At 44.7% G+C, this 17965-nt stretch overlaps 1 protein-coding gene across 4 annotated transcripts in view; it reads left to right on the forward strand.

Moving 5' to 3' along the window:
• The first annotated feature begins 598 nt into the window (after positions 1–598).
• Positions 599–17965, forward strand: part of Efcab2 (EF-hand calcium binding domain 2) — a 108189-nt gene continuing 90822 nt past the window's right edge. Inside the window, exon 1 of one of the 4 annotated variants that reach the window (XM_052737774.1) lies at positions 599–1394. Coding sequence is in view for 3 of the 4 variants with exons in the window: in XM_052737773.1 (XP_052593733.1) it covers positions 1364–1394 (31 nt within the window). In the remaining variant the exon portion in view is untranslated. The remainder of the gene's footprint in view (positions 1395–17965) is intronic. The other 3 variants (XM_052737773.1, XM_052737776.1, XM_052737775.1) reach the window with 3 other exon arrangements.

Here is a 17965-nt window from a genome sequence, read left to right on the forward strand (position 1 = left end):
GGTGTAATGCCAGACACTGCATCAAATAGTTATCTTGTATAGAAAAAACATTTTAATGAAGAATACAGTCGGCCTGCTTTGAAGGTTCATTCACTGTGATTGCAGAAATTCAGTTAAGAAAAACCAGTATTAAAAATTTAAATATTCCCAGCACTCGGGAGGCAGAGCCAGGCGGATCTCTGTGAGTTCGAGGCCAGCCTGGTCTCCAAAGCGAGTTCCAGGAAAGGCGCAAAGCTACACAGAGAAACCCTGTCTCGAAAAACCAAAAAAAAAAAAAAAAAAAAAAAAATTTAAATATGAATACCTTGCATTTTAAAGGCCTCAACATTTGTTTTGTTTTGAGACAGGGTTTCTGTGTAGTTTTGGTGCCTGTCATGGAGCTCGCTCTGTAGACCAGGCTGGCCTCGAACTCACAGAGATCCGCCTGCCTCTGCCTTCCGAGTGCTGGGACTAAAGGCGTGCACCATCACCGCCCAGCAAAGGCCTCAACATTTAGCTGTTACTTTTATAATAAATTTTTAAATGAATACACACATGCCCTGATATATCATTAAGGATTAAAACTAGATATTCAGTTGAGCCACATTGTCAGGCGTTTTAAAAGTGTTTGTAAAAAAGAAAATATCCAAGTTTGTTGGCCTTACCCATGCAACAACAAAACATTATAGCCAAGTTTCTCAGGAACCTAGGATTCAAAATTCTCATTGGGAGGTCACGCCAAATTGCTCTATCAACATATCAACGTGTGTCATACCGAGACCAGACCGGCAATTTATTAGTTGCTATGAGAACACTATTTTGTATCAGAATTGCAGCCTTGACGACGCAGTGTTTTGTGCCTATTTTGCACATGTTTTTCTACAGCGAGTCCTCTCCCGCGATCCTGGAGAGAGGCCTGGCTTCCTCCGGCAGCCGCCCACGTCCGTTTTCGCTCCAGTTCCCCGGGCTGCGCAGTGGCTCCGCTTAGAGGGCGACCCAGGGGACCCACAGGACCTGCCGGGCGGGCGGGCGGGCGGACGGGCGGGCGCGCGGCCTTTCGGCTGCGAATGGGACGGGGGGAGCCGCGCGCTCTGCACCCGAGCTCTGCGCAACAACAACAACAAAATTTTAAAAGCAAATAAACAAACGAGGCAGGCAGACCTCCGAGGGGGAGCGCCGTGTGCGTTAGCTCTCGGGACAGTCACACACAGGCCAGGGCGGGCTCCGGAACCTTAATTCATCCAGGACTCCCCTAGGCCTAAAGCACTCCGGCCTCGGTTCCGGGGGGGAACGCGGAGCGGGCCGCGGGCGGAAGGGGGAGCCCCGCCGCGCGGCCCGCAGGGTTTGGGATGGGCATCTCCCGGGCGACGGGCTCCGCACCAAGATGGCGGAGGAGAAGGACCGGGAAGGCACAGGTAGGGACGCGGACGGGGCGGCAGCCGCGACTGGGGGGCAGCGCAGCGAGGCCTCCATCTTGAGCCCCGCGGCGGGCAGACGGTGGGTCGTGGAGCGGCGCCAGCCCGCGTCCCCGCCGTCGGCTCCGCCCCGCCGCCTCCGCCCTCGGCCGCCCCGCCCGCCCGCCCGCCGGCCTCCTCCCTCCCTTTCCCCGCCGAGGTCCGCGCGGGCCGCGGCCGTGGCCCCCGCAGGGGAGGTTCATAATGGCGTCCTTGTTCCCGGCCCCTCCACGCCCTCCGGGGGCGCCGGCCGCGGTCCGGGCTGTGGGGACCCGGGAGGGCGGCCTGCCGGTGGAGGCGAGCTGGCGCTCGAGCCTGGCGGGATCCACCTGCGGTCGGTCGCGCCGTCACCCCGCCCAGCGCGGCCCCAGGCGCTGGCCGCCTCCATCTTGCCTCCTCCGCCAGGCGGCAGAGCCTGGCCTCGAGGTCACGCTGGGCCGTGCTCGCCCGCCCGGCTCCCGCTAGAGATACCCAGATAACCGCTTTCATCAGGGCGCCAAGAGAACCCAACCGGGACCCCTCGGGGCCGCCCAGATTGGCCCGGTTCCCCGCGGGTGCCGGGGACCGAGGTTGCAGTGACCCGCGAGAGGCCTCCGGGGACCCTCAAAATCGATGATCCGCGTTGAACCGCAAGACCTTTCGAGCTGTTTCTAACCCAGCGGAATGACTTAAAATCGGATCCCTGGTTAGCATCTAGTGATCCAACAGCAGTTACACGATACTTGACAAAACCACCGCTAAACAAACAAATAAATAAAGCAAGCCCCAAAATAGTAAGTGAAACATAGAAGTGAAAGCAATACTCCATCTTTGTTAGAGTTTTTGAGTTTTCACAACACACCCTGGCGACCCCTAGCCCCTCCTCTCTCAGCTTGGAACAAAGTAGTTAACTAATATTTACAGGCGATGTTTAATCCATCGTCATGGTGATCACAGAAAATCAGCAGGGAAACATGAGGCTGTGCCAGAGATCTGTTTATTGATAACTGGAAATTGAGATTTATACATGGCAAAATTAATCTCAGAAGCCGGGATTGTAGTATAGATTTTACCTACTAATGTATTACGGTTTTGTGGTGCTGCTTTAGGAGTGAAAGGTACGTTCTAAGAAAAGTATCCACCTTTTTTTTTTTTTTTTTTTTAAAGAAAAAAAGAATATGAAGTTGATAAGTAGGAAGGTGGGGGAGGATCAGGGAGGCTTGGGGGGAGGGGAAAGAATATGATCAAAATAATACCGTAAGAAAAAATGATTCAGATAAAAAGCTCCACCAGGAAGCTTATTTTTGTTTAATTAGATTCTTAATACCCTTCCACCCCCTAAAAGAAAGAAAATAATAGGAAAAAATCATTAGGAGATAAATTTACAGGTTAGTTTTTTTTTTTTTTTTAAGACTTGTTTAGGGTAGCACTGCACTATACTGCTGGTTTTACAATTTAAAAAATACATTTATTTTGAGACAGGGTCTCACCTTGTAGCTCTGATTGGTCCTGGAATTCACAGAGATCCATGTGACTCTGCATCTGAGAGAGTGTTGTGATTAAAGGAGTATGCCACCATGACAAGCAAGCATGATTTTTACAATTTTTTTTTTTTCTGGAGCTGAGAACAAAATCCAGGGCCTTGTGCTTGCTAGGTAAGCGCTCTACCACTGAGCTAAATCCCCAACCCCGATTTTTACATTTTTTTTTTTTTTTTTTTCCGAGACAGGGTTTTTCTGTGTAGCTTTGCGCCTTTTCCTGGAACTCACTTGGTAGCCCAGGCTGGCCTCGAACTTACAGAGATCCGCCTGGCTCTGCCTCCCGAGTGCTGGGATTAAAGGCGTGTGCCACCACCGCCCGGCGAATTTTACAATTTTTATCCCTACAGAGAGAGAGATTGAGAGGGTGGGAGGGAGGAAGGAAGGAAGAAATGAAGGAAGGAAGGAAGGAAGGAGAGAATTCCTGGTTCTTTAGTTAACAAATCATTTTTCTGTTTAAAAGAAGTTTAGAGGAAGAAACAGTTCTGTCTGTAACTGTACAAGTAATGGCTGTTGAAAGCTGGATTTCATATTTCATGTGTTCAAGTTCTTGTATATTTAAAGCTTGTTTGATGGAAAGTAGTCTGGTGAGTGTTGAACCTGAGAATTTCGAGAAGAAAGACCTAATCCACGATGGACCAACTGAAGCAAACTTTATTAACTACTGACCAGGAAGGTGAACAGTAGCCAGATCCCATATCCAGGATTCTCAGAGAAATGGTGGTGAATTAGGCCAGTCAGGTGCCTATAAAGGTCAAACCCACAAGGCTACTGTACTTTCCGCCTTTGTCCAATGGGGGCAAGCATACATCCTGACATGCTTCCTACCTACGTATCTCCAGCCTGTGTCTGATCAAGCACATCCTGTGCAGTTGGGGCAACCAACCTTGTTTATTGAAGTGAAAACATGTGACTTGTTGTCTTTCAAGAACAACAGCCCCCAGCATTCCAGGAAGTTTTCTGGTTTTGGGCAGGTGGGGCTTTAGCCCTTACATGAAGTCGGAACGTTAGTGAATAGAAAGATGAGGCAGGCATTGGCTTTGCCCTCCCAAAAGGTGACATCGGTAAGCGGGGGGAAAAGAAACACACATGGAAAACAAGAAGCAAAGAGGGCCAATAGGAAGAGCCAGGGCCAACACAAGACCCCACGGCACACCCCCTAGCATCCTACTTCATCCGTGAGACCTCACCCTTCACAGTTCTGTTCAAATATTTGAATCTATCCCTGGATTAAAATGGATTAGGTTAGTGCCCTCAAGATCCAGTTGTCCCTGGAAAAGCTGAGACACATCCAGAGGTGTGCAGTATCTGCCCAGTCAAGTGGATAATTAAGAATCGCCTTGTCATTTATCTTTTTTTTTTTTTGTACTGAAAGAATGAAATGTGATGTGAAAAAATTCTCTTTGAAGTTTTATCATTTTTTGAAGTTTCCTGATCGGTTTTGTTTGAAAATCTTTTCCTTTGGTTTGTTCTGTTTGTTTAAATGGGTAATTGATGCAGCTGTCAATTCGCTGGACCCTTTAATCCCATTGTTCATGTCTCCTGGAGAATTGTACACAGCACCAGCAGGATCTTCTGTCTGTAATTAGAACCATGTCCCGGAAACCAACTGCTTAGGTATAGGATTCTGACTTTTGGCAGACCAGTGAGCTTTGGAAGGAGTATCAGTTTTTCTAACACATTCCCTTTAAAATAAATTATTTTTGTCTACTAAATTATTATTTTGAGGAAAGAGGTTTCAAGACAGGGTTTCTCTGTGTAGCCCTGGCTGTGCTGGGACTCTGTAGACCAGGCTGGGCTCCAACTCAGAGATCCTCTTGCTTCTGCCTCCCAAGCGCTGGGATTAAAGGTGTGCGCCACCACCTCCTGGCTGTACTAAATTATTACTTGATATTTTGTACCCTTTGATAACATTACTCGGAAAAATGACTCTAATTTAATTGTGGAGGAGGTTTTACATATTTTATGGTTTTTTTTTTTTTAATTCTTTGTATGGTACCACTCTGAAACCAAAACATTTATAATTCTAGATTGAGATGCTAGAGAGGTGACTGCATGGGTAAGAGTTCTTGCTGAACAAGCGAGAGGCCCTGGGTTTGCACCCCAGGGCCCATATGAACAGCAGGCCACTGCTGCATGTACATGTACAACTGGGAGGCAGAGAAAAGCAGGGGGCCTGGGTTTGCATTTCAGGGCCCATGTGAAAAGCAGGTCACTGCTGCATGTATGTGTACAACTTGGGGGCAGAGACGGGAGGATCCCTGGGCCTTGCTGCCTGCCAGCGTAGTTCCAGGTTCAATGAGACCCTGAGTTGTCTAAAGAGATTAAGGCAGGGTGTGATACAGGACACCAGTGTCTTCTTCTGGTCTCCACACATGCACATACTTGCATAGATATAATACACACACACACACACACACACACACACACACACACACACAGGAAAAAAAAAGAAAAATTGATATAGAGGAAATGGAGAAATTAAAAGTGAACTTATATGTATGTGTACATATTTTTTCTTAGGAACTATTGATTATGTGCTAAAGGCTGTGGGATAGTACAGTTAACAAAGGTGAGACTTGGAGGGAGACCTGGATTTGTATGTTATCTTTCTCCAGCTATAACCATCTCATCTTAGTCTAGGTGAGAAACCTAAGGAGCCTCAGATTCCTCAAATATAAAGCAAAGAGAATTCCACCTGTTTATGTTGTGATGAGGATGGTGACTCCTCCTCCTGTCTTCTTGTTGTTGAGACTGGGTCTCTCTGTGCAGTCCCGCCTGTGCTAGAGCTCTCTGTGTAGACCAAGCTAGCCTGGAGAACTTTACAGAACTCTGCCTGCCTGCCTGCCTGCCTGCCTCTACCCCACCCCCCAGCGAGGGACCAAAGGTATGCACCATCACTCCTAGTGGATAGGGGTGTCTTCTTTGTGATGATATTGTGTTCCCCAATATATTGTGAACACTAATAAACTTATCTGGGGTCAGAGAACAGAATAGTCACTAGACAGACAGAGGCCAGAAAATGGTGGCACTCACACCTTTAATCCTAGCCTTTTAGAGGCAGAGATCCGGATCTCTGTGAGTTCAAAGCCACACTGGAAACAGCCAGGCATGGTGACTCATGCCTTTAATCCCAGGAAGTGAAGGCAGGAAGCAGAAAGGTATATAAGGCGTGAAAACCAGGAACTAGAGCTGGTTAAGCTTTTAGGCTTCTAGCAGCAGTTCAGCTGAGATTCATTCTGGGTAAGGATTCAGAGGCTTCCAGTCTGAGGAAACAGGATCAGCTAAGGAATTGGCAAGGTGAGGTGGCTGTGGCTTGTTCTGCTTCTCTGATCTTCCAGCATTCACCCCAATACCTGGCTCCAGGTTTGTTTTTATTAATAAGACCTTCTAAGATTCGTGCTACTCTTCTTAGTCCTCATGTCTCCAGCACCCACAATGCCTGGCATGGGAATGCTGAGAAAGTGGCTTGAAGCACCTTGCATTTTAGGGCCTGGTGATTACTAGTATGTGCTTGTATGTGCTTGACATGAAGTCTGAGGGTAGGAAAAAAACAAACCGAAGTCCTGTTGTTGATCAAAGCAGTTGTTGATCATACATAAAGCATTTGTGCGTACTTCTGAGGCCATTCAATACCCGTTCTTCCTGTTTTAGGTCACTAAACAAAGAGAAAATTTACCCTTCAAACTCTTTTATTTAGAGACAGAACTAGGAGATGGCTGGCATAGCTGATGGAGGGGATGGTGTGTCAGAGGATGATTACCATCTTTCATACAGCAGATGGCACATTTCTGTCTTCAGTTTCCTCAGTTGTCAGTAATGCCTGTTACTTCGTTTCTTCCAGTATAGGTGTCAGCCGAGAATCCCACATCGCATGTAGTTGACTGACCTCTGGTTTCATTTGGTCTGAGTAATACCTTTGGGTTTCCTTGTTATAGTGTCAACATTGATTGGTTCAGACAGGGTTCCCGTCACTAGAAATTTATGGTTTCCTTATGTCTCTGCGGTTCTCACCTCTCCTTGGAACCAGCTTTGTTTTTAGACAGATCCGCCCACCTCTGCCTCCTGAGTGCTGGGACACCTGGCTGGGGCCAGCTTCTTATATGGCAGAGAAATGATAAGCCTTAAAGTGCAGCATGCAGACTTTCTTGGTTAGTCAGTCAGTCAGTCAGTCTGTCTCTCTTTCTCTTCAACAGGGTCTTATATAGCCTGGGCTGGCCTTGAATTTGATATATAGTCAGGGATGACCTTGACATTCTCATCCTCCTGCCTCTATCCTCCAAGTGCTGATATTTCAGGCACATTCCACTTCCCATAGTTTTAGTTTATGCAGTGCTGGGGAGGTCAACCCGGACTTCGTGGACTCAAGGCAAGTACGTACTCTGCCGAGTCACATCCTTAGCCCCTCCAGGGTCTCTTGACACATGTTCCTCTTCATCTGTATCTTTAACTAATTTACTTGTTTCATTTATCATGCTGAAAAGCTGATTATCTGGGTATGAATTCTTTACCTAAAACCCTTACTTGATTGTTTTAAAATAGTCAGAACTCTCTAGCAAAGCAAACTAGGCGCTCTTTTTTCTTCCAGAGTTTGTTTGTTTGTTTGTTTTCTCCTCTTGGCTACATGTTTATGTATGCTTTGTTTTGGGGAGTGAATTATTTGTTAGGTTATTATTATTATTTTTTTAGAGACAGGGTTTCTCTGTGTAGCCCTGGCTGTCCTGGAACTCACTCTAGACCAGGCTGGCCTTGAACTCAAGAAACCCACCTGCCTCTGCCTTCCAAGTACTGGGATTAAAGGCCTGAGGCACCACCGCCTGGTTTATTTGTTAGTTTATAAGCAACATTCTAGCCTGGGCATGTATTTATTCATCCTACACTTGTAAATAATACTTGTTAGTAGCTCAGAACATGAACTCTGTGGTATAATTTATGAGCTGGGAACCCCGGTGTTCTGATTTTTCACATGTCAAATGAGTGTGGCAGAGCTGCTTCATGCAGTGGGTGACAGAACATGTAACAGGAACTTCCTGTGTAGTGAGCACTCTGTAAGTGTGCTTAATGTATGAGCACTGCTCGTGAGGAATAAAAGATGTGCCTTATCCTCTTTGAGATTACTTACTGTTGAGAGAACCATTACAGAGTTATGTAATTCTTTAATTACATGTGGAATAAATTGTTCAAAAACGTCAGGCTGCAGCAGAGGAGCACGGATGTAACTTCTTACTTCAGGGGCTTTCAGTGTGGTATTCCTTCTGCTTTAAAGCAGTTGGCTGAAATTCAAAAGCTTGAAGCAAAACAAAGACCCAAATTCATAAAAGCCCAAAGCCAGAAAGGAAAATGGCTCCTTAGGGGAGCTAAGCAGGCGGGCGAGTGGGGCCGCACTGGGAAGGTGAGGGTGAGAGGCTGTGCAGTGAGGTGCACAGCACAGGCAGAGGCAGCTCTCCTTGAAACCAGGCCACGCTTGGGGCAGCGGCTGTCTCGATCCAGAGGAAGCCATTGGAGCATTTAAAACGGGGACAGCGCAGTGCAGCTCCTGCCTAGAGTCGGTTACGTCTGTCTCCTGGTCCAGTTACTGCCGTGACCTCAAGCTCCTTCCCCTCAGCTGTAGTCACTGTCCTGTGGTGGCACAGCAGAGCTTGTACCGGCGTGATGGTGGCCTAGTGTCCATCGGTCAGTCCTCAGATCTTCCCCATTCTCTCTGAGGAAATTTTATTATTTCACACAGTATAATTTAAATGTGAGTTTGATGAGAAACACAAAGTATGGGATGAGTTTTAGGAATCTGGGGTTCAAATATTATTAGTAAATAACCCATCTGTATGTTTCATGCAAATTATCTTAACCCTTGAACTTCTTATTATATAAATTTTTGGAAAAGACCAAGGTCTTTCCTAAATACCTTTAAGTATGTTATGACTGGCAAGTTTTTATGTCAACTTGACATAGGCTAGCATCATTTGGGAAGAGGGAATATCAATTGAGAAAATGCTCCCAGCAGACTGGCCTGTGGTTCCTTTTTTTGTTGATGATTGATGTGGGAGGGCCCAGCTCACTGTGGGCGGAGTGCTCCTGGCCAGGCGGTCCTGGGTGCTGTAAGAAAGCAGGCTGAGCAAGCTATGAGGACTAAGCCAGTAAGCAGTGGTCCTCCATGGCTTGTACTTCATTCATTTCCTGCCTCCACAGTCCTGCCCTGCCTTGGCTTCTCTCGATGGACTGTGACCCCAGATCTGTAATCTAAATAAACCCTCTCCTCTCTGAGTTGCTTTTGGTCATGGTCTTTATCACAACAACAGAAACCAAGCTAGGACAGGTGGGAACAGAAGTGACAGAGAAGATTTTAGTCTAGGAAGTTTAGATGTTTTGAGATTGCCTTTGAGTACTTGGAGGAGAGCTAGGGGTTAACACCTCTCTAGTGTGAGTCAGACTGAGTTTCAAGGACCTATCCTCAGGGCAGAAGTGGAGGCTGTTGGGTGTTTCTACAGAATCATTTACTCCCTGTTGAGTTTTAGCATTGATCCCTAACGATTTATTGTAGCCAATCTTTTAAATTAGATTGGATCTATTGTAAGTGGATGATTAATACTCTGTGTATGTGTGCGAGCGCTAAGGACTGAATTCAGGGCCTCATGCATGTTAGGCTAGTGCTCCATCACTGAACTATATCCAGCCCTCAATAAACATTTCATAGAAAAGCACAATGTATAAAACTAGCTGATGATTGACTTATGATATTTTTGGCTGAGTGTTTGCTGATATATTCTCTTTGGATAAAGTTATTCATAAAATATGAATCACTAAGAACTTCCTCCTCCACACAGACAAGAATTGGTTCCTTGGCTGTTTTTAAACAGTGTGTGTCTAGAATAGATGCTGGCATTACTTGAGTCAAGGAGGACAGTAACACACTTTCCAGTTAATTAACCTTGAGGGCATTTCTTTACCTTCTCTGTTGTATACTTTAAACAGTTCTCATGGCAAATGCTTCTCTTGGGACTTATTATCTTGTCTTCATTTCTGCAGGCTAGGGTTTTGAACACCTAGTTAGGTGTTTGAATATGTACACAGATACGTCAGTATCAGAAAATCCTCAGCTACATTCTTATTTGAATCTTTCCTGTACCTTTTGGTGATTGGACTTCTATTTGGTTATGACTGCTCTCTGTGTAGACTACCATTACTTTCTGTCTTTGAAATTAAACTTAACATATACCCCCTCTGGTTGGATTTTAACCTATTACCACACACACTTTAATCTTGTTAGCATTTCGATTGCCCCCTACCCCCAAATTTCTATTCCCCAGCACTATTGAGGCCAAGTGTGTGGGTTTTCGATATCAAACAGCCTTCTAGTTCTTTGTGGATACCAGTGGTTGTTTACAATATACTCACTTCTGACACTACTGGAAATAGTGCAGACTACACCAGCTGAGTGATAGCGCCACAAAACTTACCATGAAAACATGCCAGTTGCAAGTAGTGGCTAACTTGGTTACAAGTTGGGTGGTCCTACCACCCCCTTCTCAGTTTGATAATTTGCTCTAATCAGTCTCAGACCTGATGGGAGCACTGATTACTAGACTAGTATAAAAGGTGTTATAAGGGACACAAACAAAGAGGAGGCCTCTAAGGCTCTTCCCCAGGATCTGGAGTCCCTGTAGAATTGTGGTGCACCATCTTCTTGATATGTGGATGTGCCTGTCAGTCTAGAAGCTTTCCAAAACCCTTTCTTTAGCATTTTTATGGTGGCTCCATTGGTTCTATTTTACGGTGGTTGGTTATATCATTGTTCATTTGTGATTGGCTCTCTTCCCTAGCTCTTCATCTCTTGTTGGAGATCAGGGGATGGAGCTGAATTTTCTTTTTAGCAGTTTTTTTGTTTCGGTGTTAGTCTTTCTGGTAATTACTTTGGTTACATTCACCAAGGACTTGTTTACTCTTAGCAAATCTTATGTTAATTATTTTATGTACTTTATTTAACCTTTACTGCAGGTGTATGAGATGCTATTTTATTTTACAGGTGATGAAGTAGCCTAGTTAAAGGACTCGGTTGATTAAATATATAGTTAGTACTGGGGGAGTAGCTCAGTGGCAGAGAGCTTGCCTATCAAGGCATGATGGTGGTTCAGATTTGTATTCCTAGTACTTGGGAAACCAAGGCAGAAGGATCTTAAGTTTGAGGCAAGCCTGGACTACACAGAGAGTTCTCAGAGAGTTCTAGGTCAGCCTGACCTACATAGCAAGACCTTGTTTCAAGGAGAGAGATGGCTCAGCGGTTAAGAGCATTAACTGATGTTCCAGAGGAACCTGGCTGTCCAGTGTCTGACCATACCAGGATAAAATTAAAAAAAAAAAAAAAAGGAAGAAGACCTTGTTTCAATGGCCAATATGTGTGTGTGAATATTAGTTAATTGGGGAAGGGCTTGTTTGGCAGCATTTTACTATTTCCTGTTTATTCAGTTCTATTTTTATTGTTTGGGGAACAAGTTCTCCCTAAATAGGTTGGGCTAGACTGGAATTTAAGGCCTGGGTTGCCTCAAACTCATGATCCTCCTGTTTCAGCCTCCCAAGTGCTGACTACAGGCATGTGCCACGATGCCTGGGTTTGTTTGCTATTTCAAATTTTATATTATTGATACAGAATTTTTGGAAACTCATAAAGATCTTAACATTTATTCAATTGGTAAACAAATATCCATGATGAAACTATGCCTTTCCTCTTTCTTTCTTTTTTTTTTTTTCTCCAGATGGGGTTTCTCTGTGTAGCCTTGGTTGTCCTGGAGCTCATTCTGTAAACCAGACTGGCCTTGAGCTCACGGAGATCCACCTGCCTCTGCCTCCCGAGTGCTGGGATCAAAGGTGTGCTCCACCACCACCCGACTCTATGCCTTTTCTTGACATTCAATACCTTTCCTTATTACCATATAGTTTTCGCCTTTCAAGGAAGGTTTTGCTGTATCCCATAATATAGGATGTAAAGAAAGCTGTTAAACCGACTTTTGCAATGATTGAATCATTGAAGAAATCAGTTGGTTTATAGAAGACCTTTAACATTTCATGACTGGGTTTTTACACCACACTAAAAAAAAAGAATCCCCCTGGAAATAGCTGCCAGTGAGCTGAAAACTGCAAGATGCTTTCCTCTAAAGTAGAAGACACAGTTGACAGACATCTTTTTATAGACATGTCTGTGGCTGTGCACTGTTTTTAGGCTTGATAAATTTTTTCAGAAATGAAAATTTGTCTTTCAAAATTATAAAAGCTGTTTGCAGTAAAATAACCCACTATGACAAGATGGAACCAGCCCTGTTTATCTTAAGGCTCATTTGGACCCTGTTTCTCTTCAGGTGGGGACAACAGCAGCAGTAGAACACAGTGTAGTTTTGAGTGAGGACACACTTTGTAATACTACCTACAAAATCATCTTCAAGCTTCAAACTATCTATAAAGCTAAAAACATGAAGGAGGCAGAAAGGTATATAAGGCGTGAGGACCAGGAACTAGAGCTGGTTAAACATTTAGGCTTTTAGCAGCAGTTCAGCTGAGATCCATTTGGATGAGGACTCAGAGGCTTCCAGTCTGGGGAAACAGGATCAGCTGAGGAATTGGCGAGGTGAGGCTGGCTGTGGCTTGCTCTGTTTCTCTGATCTTTCAGCGCTCACCCCAATATCTGGCTCTCGGGTTTGTTTTTATTAATAAGACCTTCTAACAATTCGTGCTACACATGAAAAATTCAGATGAAAATGGTAATGGAAAGGAAAGCTAATCAAATTTAGTAAAACTTTAAGCAATAAATATTTCAGAAGCAAATAAATTAGACACAGCCCTTGTACTAGTTACCTATTAATGTGCAGCTGGTTACTCCACATCAGCAGGCAGTCTACAGCCATTTCCCTCACACAGCTTCTAGACATGCTTTTGCTGAGGCTTCTGGCTGAGGCTCTGACAGAACTCTGGAGCTCTCTTGTATGGCTGTTGGCAGGAGGCCTCAGGCCTCCCCTCTTTTCTTTGTTTTTTTTCTTTGAAGGAGATAGACACACGATGAAAGCAGAGATGCCAGGCTTTCGTTGTACTTCTAGTTACCTGGTGAGCCCAAATGAGCTGTTAGCACTGCATAAACACAGCTTCCTAGTACCTGTTTCATGGTCTGTAGTCCATTGAGTATCTGCTCAGACGTCAAGATATCATATCCAGACCAAGTCAGGTGTGAGGTTTCTTGCAGTGGTTGCTTACAGCCCCTTGAGAACAGCTCTTCTTAAGTCTGCAGTCCTATAATCTTAAGACACCACTTATTTATTCCTTACCACCCAGTATTTGATGACAAAGATGAACACCCCTAGAGACATCTCACCAACTAAAGGGGGAAGGGAAGAGACACCCATGAGCCCATAGTTGTAAAAGGGGGCTGGGCAAACGTTGGGAACTTTTGAAAGCCTAGGCTTAAAGGGAAAGAACAAGCTGCTTAACTTCCATTTTATTTTTGCTATCTCTGGTCAACTGTCTTTTCTTATATTCCACTCTTTACATAACTAGCCTTTTATCACTCTGTTTTCTCATCCACCCTGAACACTTTTCATGGAAGCTTTGGAGCCTCAGATTTTTTTTCTAACCCCAATAAACTTCTTTACAAACACTTGTTTTACTTATTTTATGCACATTGGCATGTCACCTGAATGTATGTCTGTGTGAGGGTGTAGGATCCCCTGGAACTGTTACAGACAGTTGTGAGCTGCCAGATGGGTGCTGGGAATTGAACCCGGGTCCTCTGGAAGAGCAGCCAGTGCTCTTAACCATTGAGTCATCTCTCCAGCCCCACATTTCTTTGTTTTTACTCTAGCACTCTCTTCTGGGCTAACACTGTTGGGCATCTTGAAGAAAGGTATTCATCCTCCTCTGTCTCCTTTAATTCAAGACCATAAGTTAGTTATTTTACTTCCAATTAAAACATTTTAGATGTTTTTAAGCCAGGCTTTTTTTTTTTTTTTTTTGAGACAAGGTTTCTCTGTAGCTTTGGAGCCTGACCTGGAACTCACTCTGTAGCCCAGGCTGGCCTCGAACTCACAGAGAGCCTCCTGGCTCTGCCTCCTGAGTGCTGGGATTAAAGGCCTGCGCCACCACCGCCTGGCTTGAGCCAGGCTTTTACTGGGTAGTACAGGCTAATGTGGAATTTGTAATCCTCCTGCCTAAGCCTCCCCAGTTCTTGGATTACATTTATGTACTACCATGGTACAATTCAATTCAAAATTATTGCTCTTCATCCTCATAGAAATTTTTCTTTTGTACCTTCATTTAAAACTTTTAATTTTCAGCTAGTTTACAGAATCATGGGTTTCCTACAACCCTTTTATATGTATATCATTGACTTTTGCTCATATTGGTGTTCTTATACTCTCAGCCATTTACCTTACCCAAATAGTCCCCTTCTGTTTTCCTGTCGCGTGTTTGTAAATGTGTTCAAATCTAGGTTCTGCATAAGATAGAAAACATTCCGCCGGGCGGTGGTGGCGCACGCCTTTAATCCCAACACTCGGGAAGCAGAGCCAGGTGAATCTCTGTGAGTTCGAGGCCAGCCTGGACTACCAAGTGAGTTCCAGGAAAGGCGCAAAGCTACACAGAGAAACCCTGTCTTGAAAAACCAAAAAAAAAAAAAAAAAAAAAGAAAACATTGATAATTACACCACCTCAGCCATTTTCTGTCACTTTTTGCACTGTCACTTTCTTCAGTGTCTCCCTAGCTTACTCCTGTTGATCAAAGATGTTGTCATTTCTTTGTTAATTTTTCTGTTCACTCTAAATCCCACCATCCTTTTGGGTGACATCAGTAGTCACTTCAGTGACCATGTAAACTTTGCTCAGTACACTCATCTCATAGACACTTTAACTCTGGTTATTTTCACTTCCACTCTGCTCCTTTTCAGCAATTTTTTTTTTTTTTGAGATACGGTCTCTCTAGGTGGACCAGGCTGTCTTAGAACTCTCTATGTAGATCAGGCTGGCCTTGAACTCACAGATATCCTCTGCCTCTGCCTCCTGAGTGCTGAGATTAAAGGCGTGCACCACCATGCCTAACTTCCTTTTCAGCATTTTGTAGAAACTTTTTTTTGGTTTTTGTATTTGGTTTCCTGGGAGGTAGTGGAGGTAAAACAAGAGCAAATAAATGTGCTGAGTTTATGTTCATCCTTGTGGTGGTTTGAAAGAAAACGGCCCCCATAGGGAGTGGCACTATTAGGAGGTGTGGCCTTGTTGGAGTAGGTGTGGCCTTGTTGGAGGAAGCGTGTCACTGTGGGGATGGGCTTTGAGGTCTCCTGTGCTCAAGCTATGCCCAGTAACACAGTTCACTTCCTGTTGCCTGTGGATCAAGATGTAGAGCTCTCAGCTCCTCCTCCAGCACCATGTCTGCCTGCATCCAACCTTGTCTCACTGTGATGATAATGGACTTAAACTTCTAAAATGTAAACTGTAAGAGTTGCCATGGTCATGGTGTCGCTTTGCAGCAGTAGAAACCCTAAGATGACCCTTTTCAGCATTGTTCCTTTGTGTTTGAAATCTTGACTCCCTCATTGTATTGACTAACTCAGTCTCCCAGATTTCCAGTGGTGCTCTGCTCCCCTACACACTCAAGTCTGTGTGGGCGCTATCAAGAGTTCTAGCTTCCTTGAACCCACAGTTGATCAGTCAAACAAGACTGATTCTGGTTAATGTGGAAGAAAGGAGTTTACGAAAAGGTAGCAAGGAGCTCATAAAACCAACAGAAAGCCCTAGAACCAGACTGACTGAGAACAGAAGAGACCCAACCTGTACCTGAGCTGATGGCACTGCCAGGACAGGCTCTGCTGCCTTCATCACATCATTCCCACCGATAATCTTTTCCTGGACCTTCCTTCATTAAATAAGCATTCTTTCTTAGATGATTTATTAATTCTTCCTCTTATGTTGGATACTACAAAATACAGGAGATATAAAGATGAACTTTTAATTACATTGAGGGGCCTAGTGTATAAGGGAGGTAAAATGCAAATAATTGGTTGCAGTGTAAGGATTTGATCACATTCAGTTCTTTGTGTAGTTTGTTTAGTGTCTTTTTTCCCATTAGAATGACAACACAAGTCTGTCTACTCCCAACATGGGGAAGAAGGCAAAATGTCTTAAGTCCTTAGGGAAAATAACTTGCCCAAGTCCCCTTAGCCAGTGTTAGCTCACTGATTGACTGTGGGGTCCTTCTGGTCGCAGTCTAGAGTTCTTTGTAAATGCAATGTTATATTAATGGAGTGGTTCCCAAACTTGGCCACTCAGCAGATTCTTCTGAGGAAGTCCATGGAAAGAGATTCCTAGACCTCCCTCACACCACCAAACCAGAATTCTGTTCCAGGAGCAGAGCTGCTAGATATCTGAAATTAGCTCCTGGGTTGCTCACATGACTGGCCAAGTAGTGGTTCCCCTGTCCTTGAAAATCTTCGGAGATGGGGGCATGGCAAGGTGCTCATGCTCACTAGGCAGAGCACGTCTCTAGTCTGTAGCCATTGGGGAGTTTCTGAAGGCTGGAGAGTGGTGTAATCAGACGGACATTTTATGCACAGCTCCTTAGCAGCAAACAATGGAGGCGAAATGATGGGACTGTACATGTTCAACTGCTGTATTAACTGATTTCTTCTTGCCTCAAACGTTCTTAAATCATCTGGCTTTTCTTCTCTTGTTAACCTTTAACTGTGTGAGTTCTTTTTCTAGCTAATCTGTAGAGAAATACTTGCACTCAAATTCCAGGTTTCAGTCAGCTCAAGAAATACTACTTTTCATTTTCATCAGACCAGAAGTCTGGTCCATTATTGTTAGAATTCCCTGCCACTCCCCCAGCTACATGACCGCACATGTGCTTTCCAGTAGCCAGGCAAGATGCTTAGTCATCCTAGGGCCTTACGTCCTACACGTGATCCGTGCACATGCGTGTTGTAGCTACATAAACCCATATTCACATGTGTGGGGGACCTATAAAAGCGGGTTCCATCTATCCCTTCTCTCTCTTCCTGTATGGTCATTCCATAGGCCTATGCACATCCCTTCTTTCCCTTAATAAACTCTTGCCAGGCGGTGGTGTCGCAGGCCTTTAATACCAGCACTCGGGAGGCAGAGGCAGGCGGATCTCTGTGAGTTCGAGGCCAGCCTGGTCTACAGAGCGAGATCCAGGACAGGCACCAAAACTACACAGAGAAACCTTGTCTCGAAAAACAAAAAACAAAGAACAAAACAAAACAAAAATTCTTACAGTATTTTGTTGTGCCTTGTGGCTTCTCTCGTATGTACAGTATGCATAGTAAATAGCACTGCTTAATAAATAACAGTTATCTTATGTCTTCTTTATGGCTAGCTTTCACACAATAAATATTTTTTTTAAAAGTTATTTGCAAGCAGAGTCCTTTCTCAAATTTTGATTTAAGATGAAGATACCTGGGATCTTTGAGTTTTTCATTGCTTAATCATTGATACAGTAAACTTTATGGAGCTCTAAGTAGCCTTCTTGTGTGTGTTTTGTGCTGGGGCCAGGGACGCAGCAGTGAGGTGAGCTGGTGAGGCTCCCAGTTGAACTGACCTTGCAGCTAATGGGAGCAGGGAGTGGGAGGCAGGCAGGCAGGCAGTTCCAGTGTGACCTGGGGATCCCGGGCACAGTAGGGATGCATTGATCACCTCTTCCCTCCCTGCCTCCAGCTTTGCCCCTTCCAGTTTCGTTACTTCGTAGAAGCAGGGCTTATCTTGAGCAGTTAGGTGCTCAATAAATATTGTTTGTTTTTTTTGCTTTTGTTTGTTTGTTTTTCCCGAGATAGGGTTTCTTTTTGTGTAGCCTTAGCTGTCCTGGAACTAGCTCTGTAGACCACGCTGGCTTGGAACTCACAGAGATCCGCCTGCCTCTACCTCCGGAGTGCTGGGACTAAAGGTGTGTGCCACCACTGCCTGGCATAAATATTGTTTTTATTTTTTATGTGTATTGGTTTTGTCTGTGAGAGTGTTGGATCGCCTGGAACT

Source organism: Peromyscus californicus, unplaced genomic scaffold (genome assembly GCF_007827085.1).
Source record: "Peromyscus californicus insignis strain IS unplaced genomic scaffold, ASM782708v3 Scaffold_14__1_contigs__length_90479793_seg_2, whole genome shotgun sequence".
Taxonomy (NCBI): Eukaryota; Metazoa; Chordata; class Mammalia; order Rodentia; family Cricetidae; genus Peromyscus; species Peromyscus californicus.